At 45.3% G+C, this 18,828-nt stretch overlaps 1 protein-coding gene across 1 annotated transcript; it reads left to right on the top strand.

Annotated features, from left to right (window-relative positions):
- The first annotated feature begins 7,552 nt into the window (after positions 1-7,552).
- LOC147702879 (uncharacterized) lies at positions 7,553-14,807 on the top strand. Its single transcript, XM_086929454.1, has 4 exons — positions 7,553-8,003; positions 8,238-8,714; positions 10,441-11,618; positions 14,673-14,807. The coding sequence occupies exons 1-4, from the start codon at positions 7,553-7,555 to the stop codon at positions 14,805-14,807; spliced, it is 2,241 nt and encodes a 746-aa protein (XP_086785580.1).
- Positions 14,808-18,828: the final 4,021 nt, after the last annotated feature.

Below are 18,828 nucleotides of genomic sequence, written 5' to 3'. Positions count from 1 at the left end.
AAGAAGTGTTTCTCTGAGTGCAGAGATAGGCAAGTGAAAACGCTGCAGCCCTATACTGTCGCATTCTGTCATTCACGGTTGTCGAAAGTACTACTTACTTTTCAATAACAATGCATGCAGTAGTGCATGCACTTCCTTTATGTCACTTAAAAGATTTATGGTTAGCTTTGTACCCAAATATTTCTTTATCTTCAATTATTGTTTGTGCATGCTGTGCTTTTTTTTTCTTCTCTCAAAAAAACTTTCCCAAAATCCCCCATTCCGATCCATTTTACAAACCCTAACCCTCTTCCCCCGGGCTGTGTGGTTTTAATTGATGTGTGACTAAATGACAGCAATAATTCCACACACTTGCTGGGGAGGATAAGGTCATAGCAACAGGCTGGTGAAGGAATCCGAGGATATATTCTATACTTACTCAGCTTCACACTCAGTCACTATTGGCAAATGAAAGCAGATTTTCATGTGCGCCATGCCGCCATCTACTTGATAGGTCATCAAGAACATCCTCCTCCTAGAAGTGGCAAATTATTACGCTGCTGTGCCCTTCACCTTCAGTACTATTTCTTGTAGTAGTAGCCAATGTCAAAGAATTTCAACGCAAGTACTAGTTATACTTTCAATACTTTACCATTTGTTAGGCTACATTGTGGCACTGTTCTAGCGTACTGTCACCTGCTATATTCTCTATCGTACCGTTCTAATGCTACGGTAAGGACAAACAAGGTTTCATTTTCTTTTTTTTCAGATGCTGCAACTGCCACTGTGTAACACCACTAGTACCAACGCAATGATGACATTTCATCCACCCAGGATTGCCATATCGCCATTTGACGTGCAGCCAGCCCTGTGCCTAGCCAGCCCTGTGCCTAGCCCTATTTCCAAACACAAATTACAGGTAAGATAAGCGTTTGGGGGGAGGAAGTATAATGGAGTATTAGGAGAGATGAGAGACTGACGCTAATACTAGTAAAGTCCTAGGACTATTGAATTCACTTACTCTGTGAGAGGCACTTAGTTTTGAAAACATTTGGGCAATTAATTACACAACTTGAATCAAGATGCCACTTAAGTGTCACCAAAACAAAGTTACTGTTAAACCCCCACCCACCAGCCTCAAAAGCAGTAAAAAAAACATGTATGCTAAGATAAAGTTTAAAGTATATTTATATCCCTGACAAAAATAATCTCCCACAAGACCCAACCCACCCCACTCCCTAACCCCAGCAAATGTCCGTGAAAAGTCCATAAAAAGTGAAAAAACCCAACTCCCAATTCCCACCCCCCAGAAGTCTTTAAAAAAGGGGCAAGGGACAGTCTCCTCCTACTGCTGGCTGCTGCTTTTGAATTTCCGGGCCAGGTCGGAATGCTCCTTGCGGAGGGTCTCGAGCAGGGTTTTCGTGTTGAGCAGCTCCTGCTCGAGGTAGGAAACCCTCAGGGAAAGGCGGTGCATGCGTTTCTTGCAACTGCTGTGGGGGGCAGCTGATTTCTTTGCTCGTAGGTGGCGGGTGGCTGCGGTACCCCGGCTTCGTACCGCTGGAGACCTGCGCTGTCTGGGTGACACAGGGAGCGCGGAGCAGGATGCAGCTGTCCCGGTAGATGTTGTGGTAGACTGCGTGTCCCCCTCCTCCTGGGCCACCAGCCGGCGATATTCAGCGACAGTGGCCTCCAGCCTCCGTTTCCGGGCCCGTCTAGCCAGCTCCTTCCGGGTTGGTTTGGAAGGAGCATCTATATGAAGAAAGAAAGACATAGTCTGTAACCAATGCTCTTTAAGATTAACAAAAAATGATTCAGCAGAAAGTTGTGTCACAGTAGAACTAGCAACTTGCAAGTGCAGTACATAACTATTGTGGCCAGTATCTATCTAACCTCCCACTTCTTCACCCTTGCTCTAATATTAGTGGGAGTTTAAGGAATCAATTCTACGAGCACTATGGACTCACTCCATTAGAGTTGACTATGACAGTACACCAGTCTTATTCTTCTTCTTCTCTCTTGTTTAGCAAAATTGGTGTGTTAACTTCTGCAAGCCGGCATAATGCCAGCGCAGTCATCTTGCACCCGAGGAAAACAGACGCCCGCCATGATGAGTGAGACAGACTTGCGTTACTGTACCAGTCCAGTACATGCAGGTGGTGATGCTCTTACTTTTCTATTACGGGTGGCACTGAGAATACTCTGTTACAAGGGCTACTGCTTAATTAATTTAACTTTCACCCTACAGTGCCAATGAATACTAGAAAAGGAAAATGAAGAAGATAAATAATCTGATTATCTATCACTGCACATGGTATGTATTTACTTACATATGGGATGACTTTAGGTGCTTTGCTTTTTATTGAGTGAACAGTGATACATCCACACATGAATGACCGAGTTCTACTAAACTTATTAACAGAGGTAGTGAGTGGCCATTGTAATAGCCGGATATATACTGTGCTTGCAATACAAACTACTGCTACTATTCATGGTAGTATTCGGACAAAATTACAACTTCTTTTCCTTGCCCTTCCTACACTGGGACGGACGTGCGGGTGGGGTGTTACATGCTCTTCAAAGTAACACTTAGTTCATCCAGTGACCGTCTACTCTCTCTAGATACACATATGCTATCTAAGAGTCAGATAGTACCATGATCCAGGCATCCATCCATTCAAACTATGGGGCAGATTAGGATTACGGATTTCCCGCACCCTCCGGGCCGGCGGAATCCACCGCCGGCCCGGAGGATGCGGGAAATCCGCAGCGGACTGAAAAAGACCCCCGCCAGATTAGGATGGCTGGGGGATCGTTTTTCAGTCCGCAGCTTTTCCGCCGCGGTCGCCTCCCGTCCGCGGCGGAAAAGCACTAAAATGGCTGGCGGTGTCTATCAGACACCGCCAGCCATATTAGGATGTCTGGAGGAACATGCCTTTACACGGTGGCATTTCCGACGTGCAAAGGCATACAGATTTTTGTTTGGGGGCCCATTGCGGGCCCCCAGAGGTGAAGGGGGGTGGGGGGTGCACATGGGGGGTACCTATGGTACCCCCCTGCATTTGCCTGCACAAAGCGGCAGGCACCGCACGGTGCCTGCCGCTTTGTGCATGCAAATGCACAACTTACATTTTTATCATTGCGGCGGGTGCTGCTTCAAGCAGCACCCGCCGCAATGATAAAAATACAGGATGTGACCGCCAGGGTGGCGGTCACATCCTAATTACCACGGAGGGACCACCGCTGCCCCTGCGGACGGTCCCTCCTACTCTATGGTGACGGACGGACTTAGGCCCCTAAATGTCAATCATTCTTCTTCATGTCTCTCATCTGGACAAACCTTATGTTTTCTCACGGGGAGCAGCACACTATGCAGTCTGCAATCTCAATAAGTAAGGAATATAAGAGTTTACCACTGCCTGCCACTACCGTGGCAACCTGCACAGCAGTTTGGTCCGGCACTTGCACTGCCTCCTCCCCAGAGCTTCCCTCCACCTCCGCGCTGGGCCCAGCACCAGATGTTCCACCTACAAAGTACATTTAAGAATGTTAGATGTCATAGACATACACCACTCACTAGTATTTTGTCTAGGAATGAAGAAATGTGAATACAGAAAACAATCTAATAAATTGTGACTGTCTACTCTAAAGTAAAAATGTCCCTTTTTCCAGGGAAGGGTGTTGTCTTGCAGCATTATTTGGCACAACTGATGAATGCTTGCTTTTTAACACGCACCATTTTCCTCATAATAGACAGAAGCTTCACTTCTAAGAAGAAATCTTTAGGACGAAGGGACCAATGATTCAGCACCAAAAAGAAAAATGAAAGTTCAAACCAGGGAGGGCTTGGCTCGCCCACAATAAATGTGTGAAATAAAAAATTAGTATAAGCACTTTTCCATTTTTAATCAACAGTTTATGTTTTATGACAAGCTTGATTTTAATAAATATTTTTACTTTTAATAAAGCTTTAAAACTTAAATAGACTCTGTGGTTTTTGGTCATGAGTGAATGAGCAAAAGGTGCCTCTGACACTTCTGGACTCTGAGTCCGTACTCTTGTCCTGCGTTGGATAATCATAATTGGGGATCAATCATCAATGAATTCGGAAGCTAAATGACTCTGCCACACTATCTAGTCAGTAAGGAGATTGGGGGTTCTTCAAAGTCTGATATCACTGAGCTATGTGGAAAGTCTACCTGCGCCTATTATAATTGATAAACAATGCACTATTTAGTGTCCATAGTTCTGTTTGTGCAGATTTGTCCCTGCAACAGTAGTAGAATGGATTGTCCTCCTATCCAAACCAAGAGTAAAGTAGTATCTTATTCTTTCTTGGTGGTCATTCACCTTTTTATTGTTGCCAATTGTCAAAGCATAAACATTTAGAAGACTTGAAAAGACATTATGGACAATCCCAGAGGACTGCACTCAGTGCATAGAGCTATTGCTGACTAGAATGGGAGTCCAATGGAATTGCCAAATGTGCAATCTTAGTTAGCTACACAGACAGACTAATAAGAATAATCTAGTAATACCACAGGGAGTCATAGTCGAGGCAGGATAAGAATTTAGATACAGTCTACAAGAAGATCAAAGACGATTTAGAAAAAATCGAATGAGGAACGCTAGGAAAAAATAAGTACTCTATATTAAAAATAAAACTTACCGGGGCCAGCAAAGGAGCCCTCGCCTGACCGATCCTGTTCAGCAGCAGCAGCAGCCTCCTCCAATGCCCTCTTGCCCCTGGGGGGAGCTGATGCACAACATGAAAGGAAGAAAGACCACAAAACATGGATGATATTTGTCAACCAAATCAAACATTTCAAAAGAGCAATAACAAAATATTTTGGCGAAATAGCAAATAGACAACTATTCCACAGGATATATTGACCTTTCTCATGTGGTCTACTACGTTATTAGTATTGCTTGATTTGCGGACCGTCGACTTGGAAAGTTCTTATGTAACTCACTAAACAAACTACTAAAAAGGTTCGCCTAGGACTGGCAGGCAGCAGTCCGCAGCACGCGAAGTGACAGACAAAGTCCATCGTGATTGCAGATCAGTGACAACACAAAAAAGTTTCCTACTACATTAACCAGTCATTAAAATACTCAAACTATCAATCCACCACCACTATTTCTTCTTATTGCCAGGTGTACAAAGGAAGGTCTGGACTTAAGTCTGTAGGGGCTGATTTAGGAGACCCTTGCGGCTCTTTCGCTCCATTGTTGCGTGACTTTTGTGACGCAGCGGCAAAACAAAAGAGGGGCCATGGTGCGGCGTATATTAACAACGTGACGCATATGGGAGATGCATCACGTTGTAAAGCCCTGCGCCATCAGGGGGCGTTCCGGCGCAAGGGAGGGCGTTCCTGCGCAGGAACGCATCCTAAAAGTGGCTGAGGGAAATCTACAAGATTTCAATCAGTCACTTTGAGGACAATGATGCGTGACTCAAACCCTGCGCCTACTTGAAGCAGACATACGGCTTGATGCAGCATTGGAGAGATAGGGCACCCCAGACCATTGCTGGAGCTGCGCCATCGTTGCGACGCAACTCCAGCAATGCGCCGCCTTTACGGCACAGAAGCGTAACGCTTCGTTGACGTTTTGGGGCCATGGTGGTGGCGTGGCGCACAATTACTGGCGCATCCTGCTACTTTGCAGGGATGCGCCGGTAATTAAAAATCTGACCCTTAGTGTCTAGCATTACGCAGTTCTTTAAACTACACTCATGCATAATTTCACAGGCCAATGAAATTAACACAAAATCAAAAACAAATAAGCATAGTAGCAGCACTACTGAGAAGGAGAGTAGTGCACCTGAAATGCACAGAAGATTTTGAAATATAATTTACCTACAATGTAATCAGCAGCATTATTGCTCTTGGTAAAAAACAAAAATTTGCAAGATCATAACACACAGAGCAAGAGAAAACAGAGTAGTAAAGAAATAGCTACTACTACTCACCAAGCCCGGGGATCTCAAGACCGAGCAGGTCGAGCAGATCGCGTTCCCGGTCCAGGAGATCCGTCCAACGGTGGGTGGCCTGGTTGTAGGTGCGCCGGACCCGAGAGTGTTGGTACATGGCCCGGCACACCTTCTCCCACCGCTTCCGGCGCTCCCGGATCCCGTAGCCGCAAGCGATCTTGCCGCCTGCCATGATGGTCCTGGGGAGGCGGCGCTGGACATAAAAGACTAGTGCGGCCACCTCCTCCGCGCTAAAGATCTCCCGGGCTGTGACTGTCTCCCCCCTCAAACGCCCGCACGGGAGCCGGGCACGGGGTGCGGGACCCTTCCCCTTCTCAGGATTCTTCCCGGCTCCCTTTACCATGGTCAGGGCAGAAAGGAAGCTAAATAATAAAGAAGAAATAGAATAGGGAAGAAGAAAAGAGTTTAAAAAAGTAGTTTAAAATTACCCAAAAGTAGCAGTAAACACAAAAATATAGAGCTAGAAAAATAGAGGGATAGATAATAAGTAAAATAGATCAAAAAAAACTTCAAACAAGCAAAGGATGGCAGAGATTCAGAGAGGATACAGAAAGCATGCCCAGAACCATAGCAATGAATGAGAAACAAGATGGCCGCGCCCGTTCACGACCGTGTCGGTAAGTTCGCGCGAGATTTTCCTCGCGATCACACGCGAAATTGTACTGGCGAGCCGCACACTTTGCGAGATTACACATCGCGCCCGGAAACGGAAATACGTCATGCAAACAAGATGGCCGCGCCCGTGAACGACCGTCAGGGTAACTTCGCGCCGTTGCGCTACAAGCGGCACGCTAAAACGCACAAAACCTTGCGAACTAACACGCCGCAAAAAAACAAATCGCATATTCGCACGAATTTGCGGCTTCCGAATTCGATCTCGCGCAAGTTTGCGCCCCGCGAATCCCGCGAAATTGCAGAAAAACAAGTTTTGCAAAACTGAGAGCACTCAGCAGGTGCAAAAGTTCAAACTCATCATTAGTAACCATTCCCTGTAGTGCTTCCTGAGGTGCCCCTCCAGAGTTCAGTTGCCTACTTGCAACTAATCTATGACCCTGCTCTGACCCTCACAGCAGGCTCATAGAATAGCTACAAGTAGGCCACAAAGGTCCTGGGGAAAAAAATTGTACTGCAACAGAAAGCAAATTACAGATAAGGAAGCAGGTGCCAGACTGGAATTTTAAAACAGTGACACATTAATAAATCAACCCCAAATTAATTCATGTCAGTTGAAGCAGGGCAGGTGTGCTTGCTTTTCCCCCCCATAATCTACAGTGATGAACCAGAGGGTGGCATTGATGTACCAGAGGGTGGCATGGGTGAAACAGAGGGTGGCAGTGGTGAAACAGAGGGTGCTGTGAACCTGTGATGATAAACCAGATGTAGAAACAATATAGTCGCGACCGTTGCGAGCCGACTAGTAAGTTCGCAATTGCGAACTGGTACAAGACCCTCGCGAACTGGCAGAAACCCTTGCGAACACACAAAAAAAAAATCCGCAAGTTTGCGAGAGTTCGCAAATTTTGCGGATTGCAAATTCGCAAATACGCAAATTTGCGAACGCCAGATTCGCAAAATTCGCCCATGCTTGGTCTTTATGTCAAACTTGAGAAATGTGCTTTCCATGTCCGCTTTGTGGATTTCCTAGGTTTCATCCTGTCTCCTGAGGGAATTACTATGGACACCAAGAAGATTAAAGCCGTATTAGACTGGCCATCTCCTGTCTCAGTGAAAGAAATTCAACGATTTCTTGGATTCGCAAATTTTTACAGACAATTTTTTCAAGGTTTTTCCCAGAGAATAATTCCAATAACTTGTCTGTTAAGGAAAGGAGTTCCTTTTTTCTGGTCTAAAGAAGCAGAAGCAGCCTTTCAGTCCTTAAAAGAAAGTTTCACCTCAGCAAATATCCTCCGTCATGCGGATCCCACAGACCCCTTCTATGTGGAAACAGATGCTTCAGACCAAGCCATAGGAGGAGTTATTTCCCAGAGGCATAAGGAGACCAGGAAATTACATCCAGTTGCTTACCATTCTGGTAAACTTCTTCCTGCTGAAATCAACTATACTGTTTTTGAGAAAGAACTCTTGGCTATCAAAGATGTCTTCAAGGAGTGGAGACACTATCTGATGGGAGCGCAGCATACCCTTACAGTGTTTACAGATCATTAGAACTTGCAATTCTTGAAGTCTGCGAGAACCTTAACTCCGCGTCAGCTCAGATGGTCTCCATACTTTGCCGATTACAATTTCGTGATCACTTATCGTCCAGGAAGCCAGAATGGCAAGGCGGACGCCCTGTCCAGACTGGATACCGAAGATCAGAGATTAGCAATAGAAGATCAGAAGTTTATTCCAGAATCAAAAATTGTGGGTGCAGTGATAAGTAAAACTCTAGATGAAAATTTACAAGAGTTTTTCATGCAAGAAGAGCTTCAGCAATGGGTTTTGGCGGACTCATCTCGAGAAAGTCGAAAAGGATTGCCCTATGATGATGGATCCTTGTTCATACCCACTTTGGAACTACAAGAACAAATCTTACATGATTATCATTATCATCCCTTAGCAGGCCATAAAGGAATCCATAAGACAGAAGAACTGATCAAAAGACAATTCTGGTGGCCCAAGATGACTAGTGCTCAGGGAAAATCGACACAACAATCACCTCAAGGGCTGTTACAACCCATGCCTACACCCCCATACCCGTGGCATACGGTAACCTTGGATCTGATTGTAGATTTACCTCTTAGTAAGGGTTACAGAATTATCCTGGTATTTGTAGATGCATTGACCAATATGGCTGATTTTGTCCCGTTAAAAGACACTCCTAGCGCTAGGGAATTGGCCACCCAATTTGGTGTGCATGTAGTGAGATTACATGGGCTACTCAAGGTCCTAGTCTCAGATCATGGTACCCAATTCTTGTCACATTTTTGGAAGGTTTTCACCACAGGGTAGATCAATGAGGACACTGTTCTGTGATAATGGGCGCATGTATGTCACCCAAATTAGAAGGGGAGAGAGAGATAGAAAAAAAATAGGAGGAGAGAAGTGGTGAGAGAAGAGAAAAAGAGGCAGATGTGTATCCCCAGTTTCAAGGATCCAATCCCGAAGGGAAAGACCAAGTCTTGCCTCTTATTCACCCTCACACACCCAGAAGGATGCCATGCTTCATCATCGGGGTTTTAGTGCTCCTCGTCAGACTGGCGCTGCAATGTCTGACGGGCCCCCGAAGGGTCTCTTTGGTGGAGATCTTATAAAAGAGAACACGCCGTATGGTGCGTGCAGGTGTGGGGGCGGGACACTCAAGGGAAAGGATACTGTGAAAAATAGTGGTGTGGTGCGTGCAAGGAAAGTTAAAAATACCTAAGGGCATCTGCGCTAGGGTGATTTACTCTTGTGGTGTCCTTGGTATGCTAAAAAACCAACAGGTTAGTGAGTTACGCGGGGCTCAATGTGCCAGTGTAACTAATCACAAAGTCGACTTGTTTCACGCTTGGTGAGTCCTAATGATCAGTAGCGTTTCTTCAGGACCTAAAAATAGAGTATGAAAAGTGCACGTCAGTGAGAAAAGGAAAAGAAGAAGGGTTCCAAGATGATAACCCTGTCAGGCTCATGGTGTACCCTGGTGAGTAGTCCCTAGAGTAGTCAGACGATCTATATAAGTAGGTCTTTCCACGTAGTGCCTGGGTGGGGATAAAAATGAAAGAAAAAAAGGAAAACCACTCTGGTAATAATGTCAAATAGGTGAAGAGATCCTCCAGTAATGATGACCGGAAGGTAAACCTATTCAGACCAGGTAAATACGACCATTAGTTCATGCAGCAATAGTGGTGGACAATAAAAAGATGGCAGGCATTGTGACACAGGAAGCCTTGTAAAGAACACACACAAATTCAATATGGATGATGTAAACATTAGGAATTCAGTCAGTCAGTCAGAAAGGCTGACTTCCCAATGGACCTCCTTTACTTGCGGCGGTGTCCAAAAACATTTCAAACATTTACCCATGGGCTACAAGAATAGTCCTGGAGTGTTTGCTGCTCGCATTGTCTCTCTCTTAGAGAGGGTTGACCCGGATGCTTGTTCGTATGTAGATGACATTTATCTCACTGATGATGAACTGTGGGAGCATCTTTGTCGGGTTGACCGCTTAATTTGTAGCTTTGCGGACTTCGGTTACAAATTTAACTTTGCAAAATCGCACATTGCAGAGTACACAGTGTTGTTCCTGGGCTACGAGCTCAACAATAAAGGTCGAGGATTGGCTCCTCACTTCTTGGAGAAATGCGCACAATTGCGCGCTCCTACAACTCTGAAAAAATTACAGTCCTTGCTGGGCTTTTTGAATTTCGGAAGGACATACATTCCGGATTATGCTCAGCGTAACAAGCCATTGTATGCATTGATACAACCAAATTTTACTAAATTGAACTGGCTGCCTGAGCATTCAGATATACTGCAATCTTTGCAAGTTGACCTGCTCGCTTCTAAATACTTTTTGACTCGTGATAATCACACCAACCTGGTGATAAGAATCATCCCTGTGACGGTGGGTTTCACATACCTTACTTTTAACGAAGGAGATACAGTACCTATCGCTTACAAGTCACACTTGTACACTTCGTCTGAATTGCGATTTTCCACTGTGGAAAGAGTTTTAACGGCTGTACAGATGGCGATTCTGAAGGAACGCGCTCTGTCACAGGGAAAATGCATGTTGGTTGTTACCCCGTGTCCTGCTTTTGAAGCAGTTACGAAGGCCAGGGTACCTAATTCTAAAGTGTTGCACCCTCGGTGGATACAATGGGCAGCATCATTGACGTCTCCGGATGTCACGTTCATTTTTGATGCCTCCTTACGCTCGCAGGAGTTTTTGCAGTATGAGTTTGTTCAACCTGCTCCTTTGGCTATGCGGCCTTTGGAGGAATTCCATTGCATCATATACACTGATGGTTCGGCGCAGGTTGCGCATGGTTCTAAACACGCCTACGTTTCAGCTTGCGCCATTGTGGTAGGTGCCATGGTGAACGATGAGTTTAAGTCCAGGGTCGTGCACACGCAGACTCTAGGGGACTGCACCGCACAATTGGCAGAGCTTCTTGCTCTGATGCTTGCATTGGAGTACGCTGATCTGTGTGTGACTACACTTATCGTAAGTGATTCTTACTACTGTGTCCAGTCTTACAATGAAAACTTGTTCTTTTGGATTCAGAATGATTTTCGTGATTCCACGGGTATCACAATAAAATATAAGATGATCTGGGTCCGAGTGGCTGAGCTTAATAAGCAGTTGCCACTCGTTTCTGTGATTCATACTCTCGGTCACCAGCGTGTGGGAGTCCACGCTGTTGGCAACTCGCTTGCTGATGAAGCAGCGAAATCATCAGTATCGACATGTTTAGTTGCAGCAGTCACACGGTCCAGTTGTAAGATAGATGATGATATCTTGGCGGCTATTGCTGCCACTGAGAAGGGAGATAAATATCCTCAGGGGTTCCCTTCGAATTACACATACCACTTAAGTCCTGATAAGGTTCCTTATGTGAAAATACCTGATGTTGGTGAAAGATTAATTCCCAACTCTGATCGCAGACATGCACTGATCGCAGCAGCACATGAGGGCGTTGCGTCTGCGCATGCGGGCGTTTCGGCAACTGTGACTCAGTTACAACTACGATTTTGGTGGCGGGGACTGTATAAACAGACGCGTGACTATGTCCTTCAATGTGACATATGCCAGCAGATTAAGCCTTCGACTGCAACGCGTCCGCCCCAAACACAGTTGTTCATTTCTAATAAACCCTTTAGTTGTGTTTATTTAGATCACTGTGGTCCTTTTTCTTCTGATACTGCGTATAAGTACATCTTAGTAGCAGTTGATTCATGCACACGCTTTATTTGGGTGTGGCCTCATCGCAGCGCTGATTCACGAACTGTCATCAGGGATTGGCGCTTCTTTGTAGGAATTTTTGCCTGTGGTACCTTCCATTCGGATAAGGGTCATGCTTTCGCCTCTAAGGCATATAGGGATGCCATGACTTCGATGGGGGTCCAAGTCAAGTTTTCGTCTCCATACAGACCTGAGGGTAATAGTGTTGTGGAATGAATGAACCGTGACTTAAAGCAATCACTGACAGCTCGAGTTATAGGCACTGGCGGAAACTGGCTGGCCCATTTTAATGGCATGCAGCCTGCGCTTAATAATCTCCCTAGAAGGTCTCTGGGTGGGCGGACCCCATACGAAATGCTCTTTGGTATCAAGATGTATGTTCCGGACCTTGACCGTCTAGAAGCAATTGGCTCGGCTGTTTCCTTTGACGTAGATGAACATTGCAATGTTTTACAGACTCTACAAGAGACCAGAGGCAGTCTTGCAAAGGAACACTTGCCCTCCACATCGGATGATGCGTTGCAGATCCCGGTAGTTGGCTGGCTACCCCAAGTCGGAGAACTGGTTCGGGAGAAGATCGATAACAAAAAAGAATTTGGTCCCTCATATCGTGCTCTGGTTCCCGTCCTTGGAGTGAAGGGCACAAGAACAGTCACTTTACCACCACTTCCAGGTCATAAAGAAAACAGGTATATCTCCATTGACAATGTCAAAATACACAGTGGCCGATTCTTCTTAGCATGACACCGGCGGTCTCATGTCCTTCGATGGTGAGAAATTCTGTTGTGGCCACTACTTCTGATCACGCACCGGAGGTGGCCCTCGAGATACCTGTAGTTTCTAGTCCTTTATTGAGTACTTTTCCTGGTACAATCCATGGTGATACAGAATACACCAACCCAACTGACTTATCGATGCCTGATTTGCAAACTCGTTTGGCCACGGAGTCCAGATTTTCCTTTGACACTGTATCACAAACGTCGGAGAAACCGACGAGGTTAAGAACATACGTGACATTGTTTAAAAAACATTTTTTTGATTCCCCCTTGGACTTACATTTGGCTGGGGCTTTTTGCTCTCTATCTTTTTATGTCAATTGGTTTTGTGTTTTATTTTTTTCGACTAGTAAATGGACATTATGTCAAGGAGAGAACTTGCATTAGACATCTGAATGGAACTTTGGCACCCCACTCCTCCTCACATTCGGCCCACAGACTGAAAAGAGACTTGGCCTTTGTTAACATCACCGCATGGCCTGTCCTGGATGGAATAGTCTGGGATGCAGTTAAATTTCAAATACATGGCCCAACTGAAGTTATTAATGTTCCTAATGTACTTAGAGTTAACATGGGGGATGTAGTTCAACAAAATATGCGTTCTGATGATTGGGATGTTCAGCCGTAGAGGCTTTGTTTACTGATTTGAAATATTATGCTGCCTTTGATGCTGAAGATTTATATTTAGAATCTGCTGATTATGGTGATTTGTTTTGTTTCCAACATTTTGGCAATCACTACTTACACAAAACTAATTAGGAGGAGTGCTGTGAATTATACCCAGTGGGAACATTGCCCAGCTCCTTCAAAAGGAAGCTCGAGTACATTTTTGAAAAAATACACTTATTTTACTGACTTTAATCAGTCCAATCCAGCTTCCTTTTATTTTAAAATGACAGATATCTCCAAGTCCAAAGTTAGACTTACCGATACTAAGTTATTGTATTCGAAGTCCTTTCTAGACCAGCTAGCTGTAGGTGGCTATGAGTTGTGGAAGGAAACTATTGACCTTAAATCAGTTTGGGGTTCTAAAAGTTGGCAGGTACAAGGCACTGAGGCTTTGCACCGTGCTTGTCTCATCCCAAATCATATGCTGTTTTTGAATTCTACAGTCTCACAAACAACATGCTTTGGACTGGCTACTTCTAAAAAATTAAATGCTCCTTCCTTCCCTGATTTGGAAGAATATCCGGGTTGGGAAAATTCTACAAAATTTTCGATAAGAGAGTTGCAAACCCTTTTGCTAAATTCATCCTTTAACATATCCAATTTGGATCCCAAGGGTTGGTTGGTGTGGCACAGAAGTGCAGATTCGTGCCAACATCGTTTTTGGGCCTGGCTGAGGGTTTTGCACAGGTCAGAGTAGATCCCCGTTTTGAGAGTGACCATTCTGTAACCACATATTCAGTAGGCAAATTATGTCAGAATTGGCTCAAACACTCTACATTGGCGTCAGTAAAATTGCACTTGTTTAAACTAACAGACGAGGTTGACTTGAATGATTTCATAAAGGGCCCGGCTAATGGTAGATCTAAAAGATGGATCTATGCTGTTTATAATGAACTCTGGAAAACATCACAGATTGAGGAGGCTACCCGCCTGAGAGCTATTGACCAAGAAAGTGCTTGCGGTTGTAGACAACAGTATTAATACCCTTTCCTCCTGCATTTACACATTAGACAACATTGCATCATCTTTTGTTGAAATTGTGCAGGATGAAGTGTCTGTTTTATACCATGGTCAAAATCAGTTGCGTTCTGTTATGCAATTTGCGTGGACCCTGCAGACACTGAAGAATGAAAAAGTGCCTTGGAATTTCATTAATGTAACGTCACGGTTTGCACCTTTTAACTTAACTGAAAAACAACGTTTGATTTCTATGAGAGATGCTTCTTTCTCCATGTTACATATTGAGCGTTTAGAGTCTTTACCTTTTCAGTGGCAGAGGCCACAGCTGCACCATGGCTTATTCACGGTTTGATAACATTACCTTTTGCACATTTTCAATTTAAAAATTGCATGAAATATTTTCCCATAGGCAGGTACGAACAGCTCGGCGCTTCTTTCTTACATGAGGCCTGGTCGCTCCCCTTTACTTATAGATGTCTCAGAGATGGTAAAGAGGTATATCTTAAAGGAGATGAATGCACACAAACTCCGGATCACTCATTGATGTGCAGACACATCCAATTGCATGGTTCCTGTAATCAGGACCGCCCAAATTTAGCTTGTGTTTTGAAGGGTACACCCGTGCCTGCTATAGTCCCGACTTTTACCCTATTGGCAAACGGAAGTTATTTACTTTTGAATAATGAAGAGTGTTGTGGGTTATTAAAAGGCATAGCTTACATTGTAACTGTGAGTGAGCATGTAGTTCGATGTAAGAATGTGCTGTATCCACCCCCGCATGGGAACCTGGTTGTTTCCATCTGGCCGAGGATTCCGGCCTTGAAGTCTGAGTTCAATAAAGGAGCAGAATAAGAGCCTTATTGTCACAGAAGGAAGTTGCCCTGACATCTACTAGAGAAACATTTGTCCTTCATGTAGCTAAGACCCGCACAGAAGTGCATGCTTTGTTGAATATTGACCTTCCTTTACATTTCGGTGAGCTGATACATACAATCTTTAACGCATCCTCCACTTCGGGGCTGGCTCATTTTTTTAAAGTAGTAAGCAGTGGTTTGGTGACTTCTTTCCAAAAGATATTTGGAGTCATTCTTGCTTTCTTCCACTCAATATTCTCAAGTGTATTCAGTGGTTTTCCCGTTTTATTGGCACTGGCTGCGGGTTTATTGTTTCTATTTTGTTTGATTCAAAATGGATGCCCGTCCTGTGTTCGCAAACGAGCTGGAGCAGCTAGCTCTGTTTTGCAAACGGATGTTTGATTTCTATGGTGTGCTACCACTTGCCACCCTGAGCGCATCATATGGATTATCGTTCCGATTTTCCTTTTTCACCTGTGTCCAGCCTGTATTTCATTACCTGAGCTGTGATTTCATGTGGGCCCTGGATTTGTGTCTCTGCAGTTTGGTGTCTCCTGAAGTGGATTATGATCATCTCATGAGTCCCTTGGTTGCTCATGAATTGCTTTGTTCTGACGGAGGGATTATGGCCTTTGCAGCGATGCATGGAGTTCTGGGTTGTTGGAATATTTACACAGGGGCGCAAGATTTCTTGGCACACAGCTTCATTGAAAACCCACCGAGTTGTCCACTGATGGTACTAGAGGCTCCGGTACTTGAAGAGCATGTATGTTTTTTCACTTTACTTAACTGGATGGCTGAGTTATTTTCGGATGACAACAGTGACTTCCTTTTGGAAGCGGTTGCTGCTTATTTCGCATACTCAGTTTCAGGCTGACTCCTGTTGGTAGCTTGTCATGTCATGTTTTTTCACTGCCTCACCACATTTTTTTCAAGTCATGATGGATTTTTGGGGGGGGGTTCATATTGGCTTTACTAACGTTGGACATTGCTATGTCATGGTGGTAGGATTTTAGATTTTGGGCGAACTAAATTATTTTTCCTCACCTTTTTGATTTCGAACTGATTTTTTATTGAACTCTGGCTTCAACAATTGAGTCCCATTTTATTATCTTATCTTATCTTATCTGATACGTGCTCGGATCAAGGGAGGGTGATGTATTGATTGATGTAGCCTGATTACTGTGTTAAGTTAGCATGGGCTTTTTTAGCTGTTTAAACACCATTTTACCTTTCTGCTGCTTTTGCACACGAAACATAATTGTTGCTTTAGCATTGAGCCTAGTAAAATGTTTTCGGTTCATGCGAGAATAATATGTTATTGCACTGATATCAGTCTTGCTTGGCGAGCTATGTATGTACAGCGAGTGCTAAAACCTTCAAGGATATCTCAACACAGTAGTTTTTATGAGCACTGATCTTCGCACGTCCCTAGACATAACATACATGCAGCTGTAGCCAAGTTCTGGCTTTTAGGCGCGTTTTATATTGCTTTGCACAAGAGCATACAAGCACACTTGATGGTGCTTCGCATGCAGAGAGCTGGTTGCTGATGATGTGATCCCTCACCACTAGGATCCCGAGGTATGGGGCCGCTCTGCTAAAACCCACAAGAGACCTTCTTAGATATAATATATTATACTAGCTAGGGAGGGTGAGAATTAGGTTTTGTTAAACCCTATTCATTTTAGCATAATACTATTAACCCTGGGCGTAGTGGGCGTAGTGGGGCTTCGCGGAGCTGCGTGAAGTGGGCGAGAAACTACGCCCACCTCCGCACTCCACGTAGCCCCACCACGCACCGCAGGCCTCCCTCCCGCCCTCCCTAAATACTTGAAATTAAAAGTGTAAAAGAATTAAAAGGCACTTACCTTGCCCGCCGCTGCCCGCCGCGTCCCCGGGGCTCGCTATCTTCATTGCTGCCGTCTTGTGTACTAATGCGCATGCGCGGGCGGCCGCGCATACGCATTTTTTCGTTGCGGGGTGATAATTGTGTTAGGGAGAGTGGACGAGCTACCTCTCTCTAACAGGGGGGTTGTATCTGAAAGTCAGGGGCGATTGTCCCTTTTCGGAATTTAGGGAAACCTCACACAACAGGTTGGTTCTATGACTACTGTCGCATTCCCAACCGGTCGCTTCGTGTCATCATTGGCTTCCTGCTCCTGCGTCAAGCCGGCACTGCAATGCCTGACGGGCGGCACTTAGTGCTGCACTTTTGTCGGAGATCTTTTATTCCAAAGCCGATGTTTGAGTGGGTGTGAGGGGCCCTAATCGTGAAGTAGTGAGCGTGACATGTGGTGATTCTAAAAAAAGTTAGTGTAGTCTACTCTGGGTATTTTATTCCTGTAGCTACCTACTTTATTAAAACTAAGAGGGGTACAGGATTTCAGCCAACCTATGTGTGGGAAGCCCATTCAACCCTCAAAAAGTGATCTGGTCGACATGTTTCGTGCCATCAAGGGAATTCATCAGGACCAAAGAAGTGCTCATAAACTTGAAGTGAAGCCCATAGTGGGCTGCGGGGTTAAATCGATACAACCTGTGGGGTTAGGATCTGGAACCAGGAAGAGTTCCTGTGTTGTTCTCTGCCCTGCGGGGGAATGAAAAAAGAAAAAGGGGGTATATATAACAACAGAAGTTCATAGCTGCTGATCTATATTTAAAGCAACGTTGTCTATACTTTCACCAGCATGGTGAGTATCTTATTGGCAGACTGAGGACTGAAGAAAAATTCGTTAGAAGCATAACATGCGTGTTTACTCCCACTCAACCTCCCGAGTACAGTGAGAGTAAGAGTGATATTCCACTCATGAGCCTGGAGGAGTAGTGTGCCAAAGGCAGTCTCATTTGGGCCTAGGAAGGTTACAAGAAGGCTACAAAGGAAGACTCTAAGATGGCTCTGGACTTACCCACAGTCGTTGTAGATAGTCGTCACCGGGCTGCTTTAGTAGGACCTGCGTGATCAATAAGTAGCCTGCAGGGATGTAGAATGATTAGGGAAAGAAAGGGTGGTGGTTGCGATCTCAATTTAATAACTAGCTGTGCCCATTAAGGTGCTAGAACACTGTGTACAACTAGGAGCCCCCTCCGGGATCTCACATATCAGCCAGAGAAGTACGCGCCGGCGTGCCCCCCGAAAAGTACCGCAGCGCGGAGACGGGAGGGCTGGGTAAGGGATAGCCATTGTCCATATGTTGCCACCCCCGCGGGGGGGGGGTCCGCAGTGCCATGCGGGGGGGGCACATCCAAGCTTGTGAAGCCTATCACACACATAGTGTGAGACTGCTGGAGCCTCGTTACTGTGGATAGCGGGCCGTCAGTCCATATCGGATTGGGGGGCGGCAAGCAAGGTGGTACGGCTCCCAGGTCCCCGATCCCTAAAGGCTCCCTGCCACCACAACTACAGGCCCGTGGAGGGACACTTACCAACGGCAAAGTCCCCGGAGACAGTGTGTCCGCGGGTAGGGTCCAGGAGCCCACAACGCCCCTGCACCGTTAAAGACTCATCTGCGGGCTCAGGCAGCCCCTTACCTTCCTCACGATCTGAAGGAGCCTCTTAACCTACGTCCGTCCGGCCGGCGAATCTCGGCCGGTCAAGCAGCCAGTGGGTTAGCCCGGATGCCGGACGTCCTTAAGTCTTTGTTTAGGCGGTGAAAGTTAAAGATAAAAATAGAGGTAGGACATGGTTTCTTGACCTGTGTCTGGGCATGC

The sequence above is a fragment of the Lissotriton vulgaris genome, chromosome 7 (genome assembly GCF_964263255.1).
Source record: "Lissotriton vulgaris chromosome 7, aLisVul1.2, whole genome shotgun sequence".
Lineage (NCBI taxonomy): Eukaryota > Metazoa > Chordata > Amphibia > Caudata > Salamandridae > Lissotriton > Lissotriton vulgaris.
The sequence above is the reverse complement of the archived record's forward strand: the minus strand, read 5'-3'. Positions and strand labels throughout refer to the sequence as shown.

Bases quoted from the DNA above. Each gene is read 5' to 3' on its own strand.
- LOC147702879 (XM_086929454.1), top strand. From the start codon at position 7,553: ATGCTTGGTCTTTATGTCAAACTTGAGAAATGTGCTTTCCATGTCCGC. The intron at 8,715-10,440 runs GTAAGGGTTACA...AATCTTTGCAAG, and splicing joins GATTGTAGATTTACCTCTTA to TTGACCTGCTCGCTTCTAAA. The intron at 11,619-14,672 runs GCAACTGTGACT...ATTTTCCCATAG, and splicing joins CTGCGCATGCGGGCGTTTCG to GCAGGTACGAACAGCTCGGC.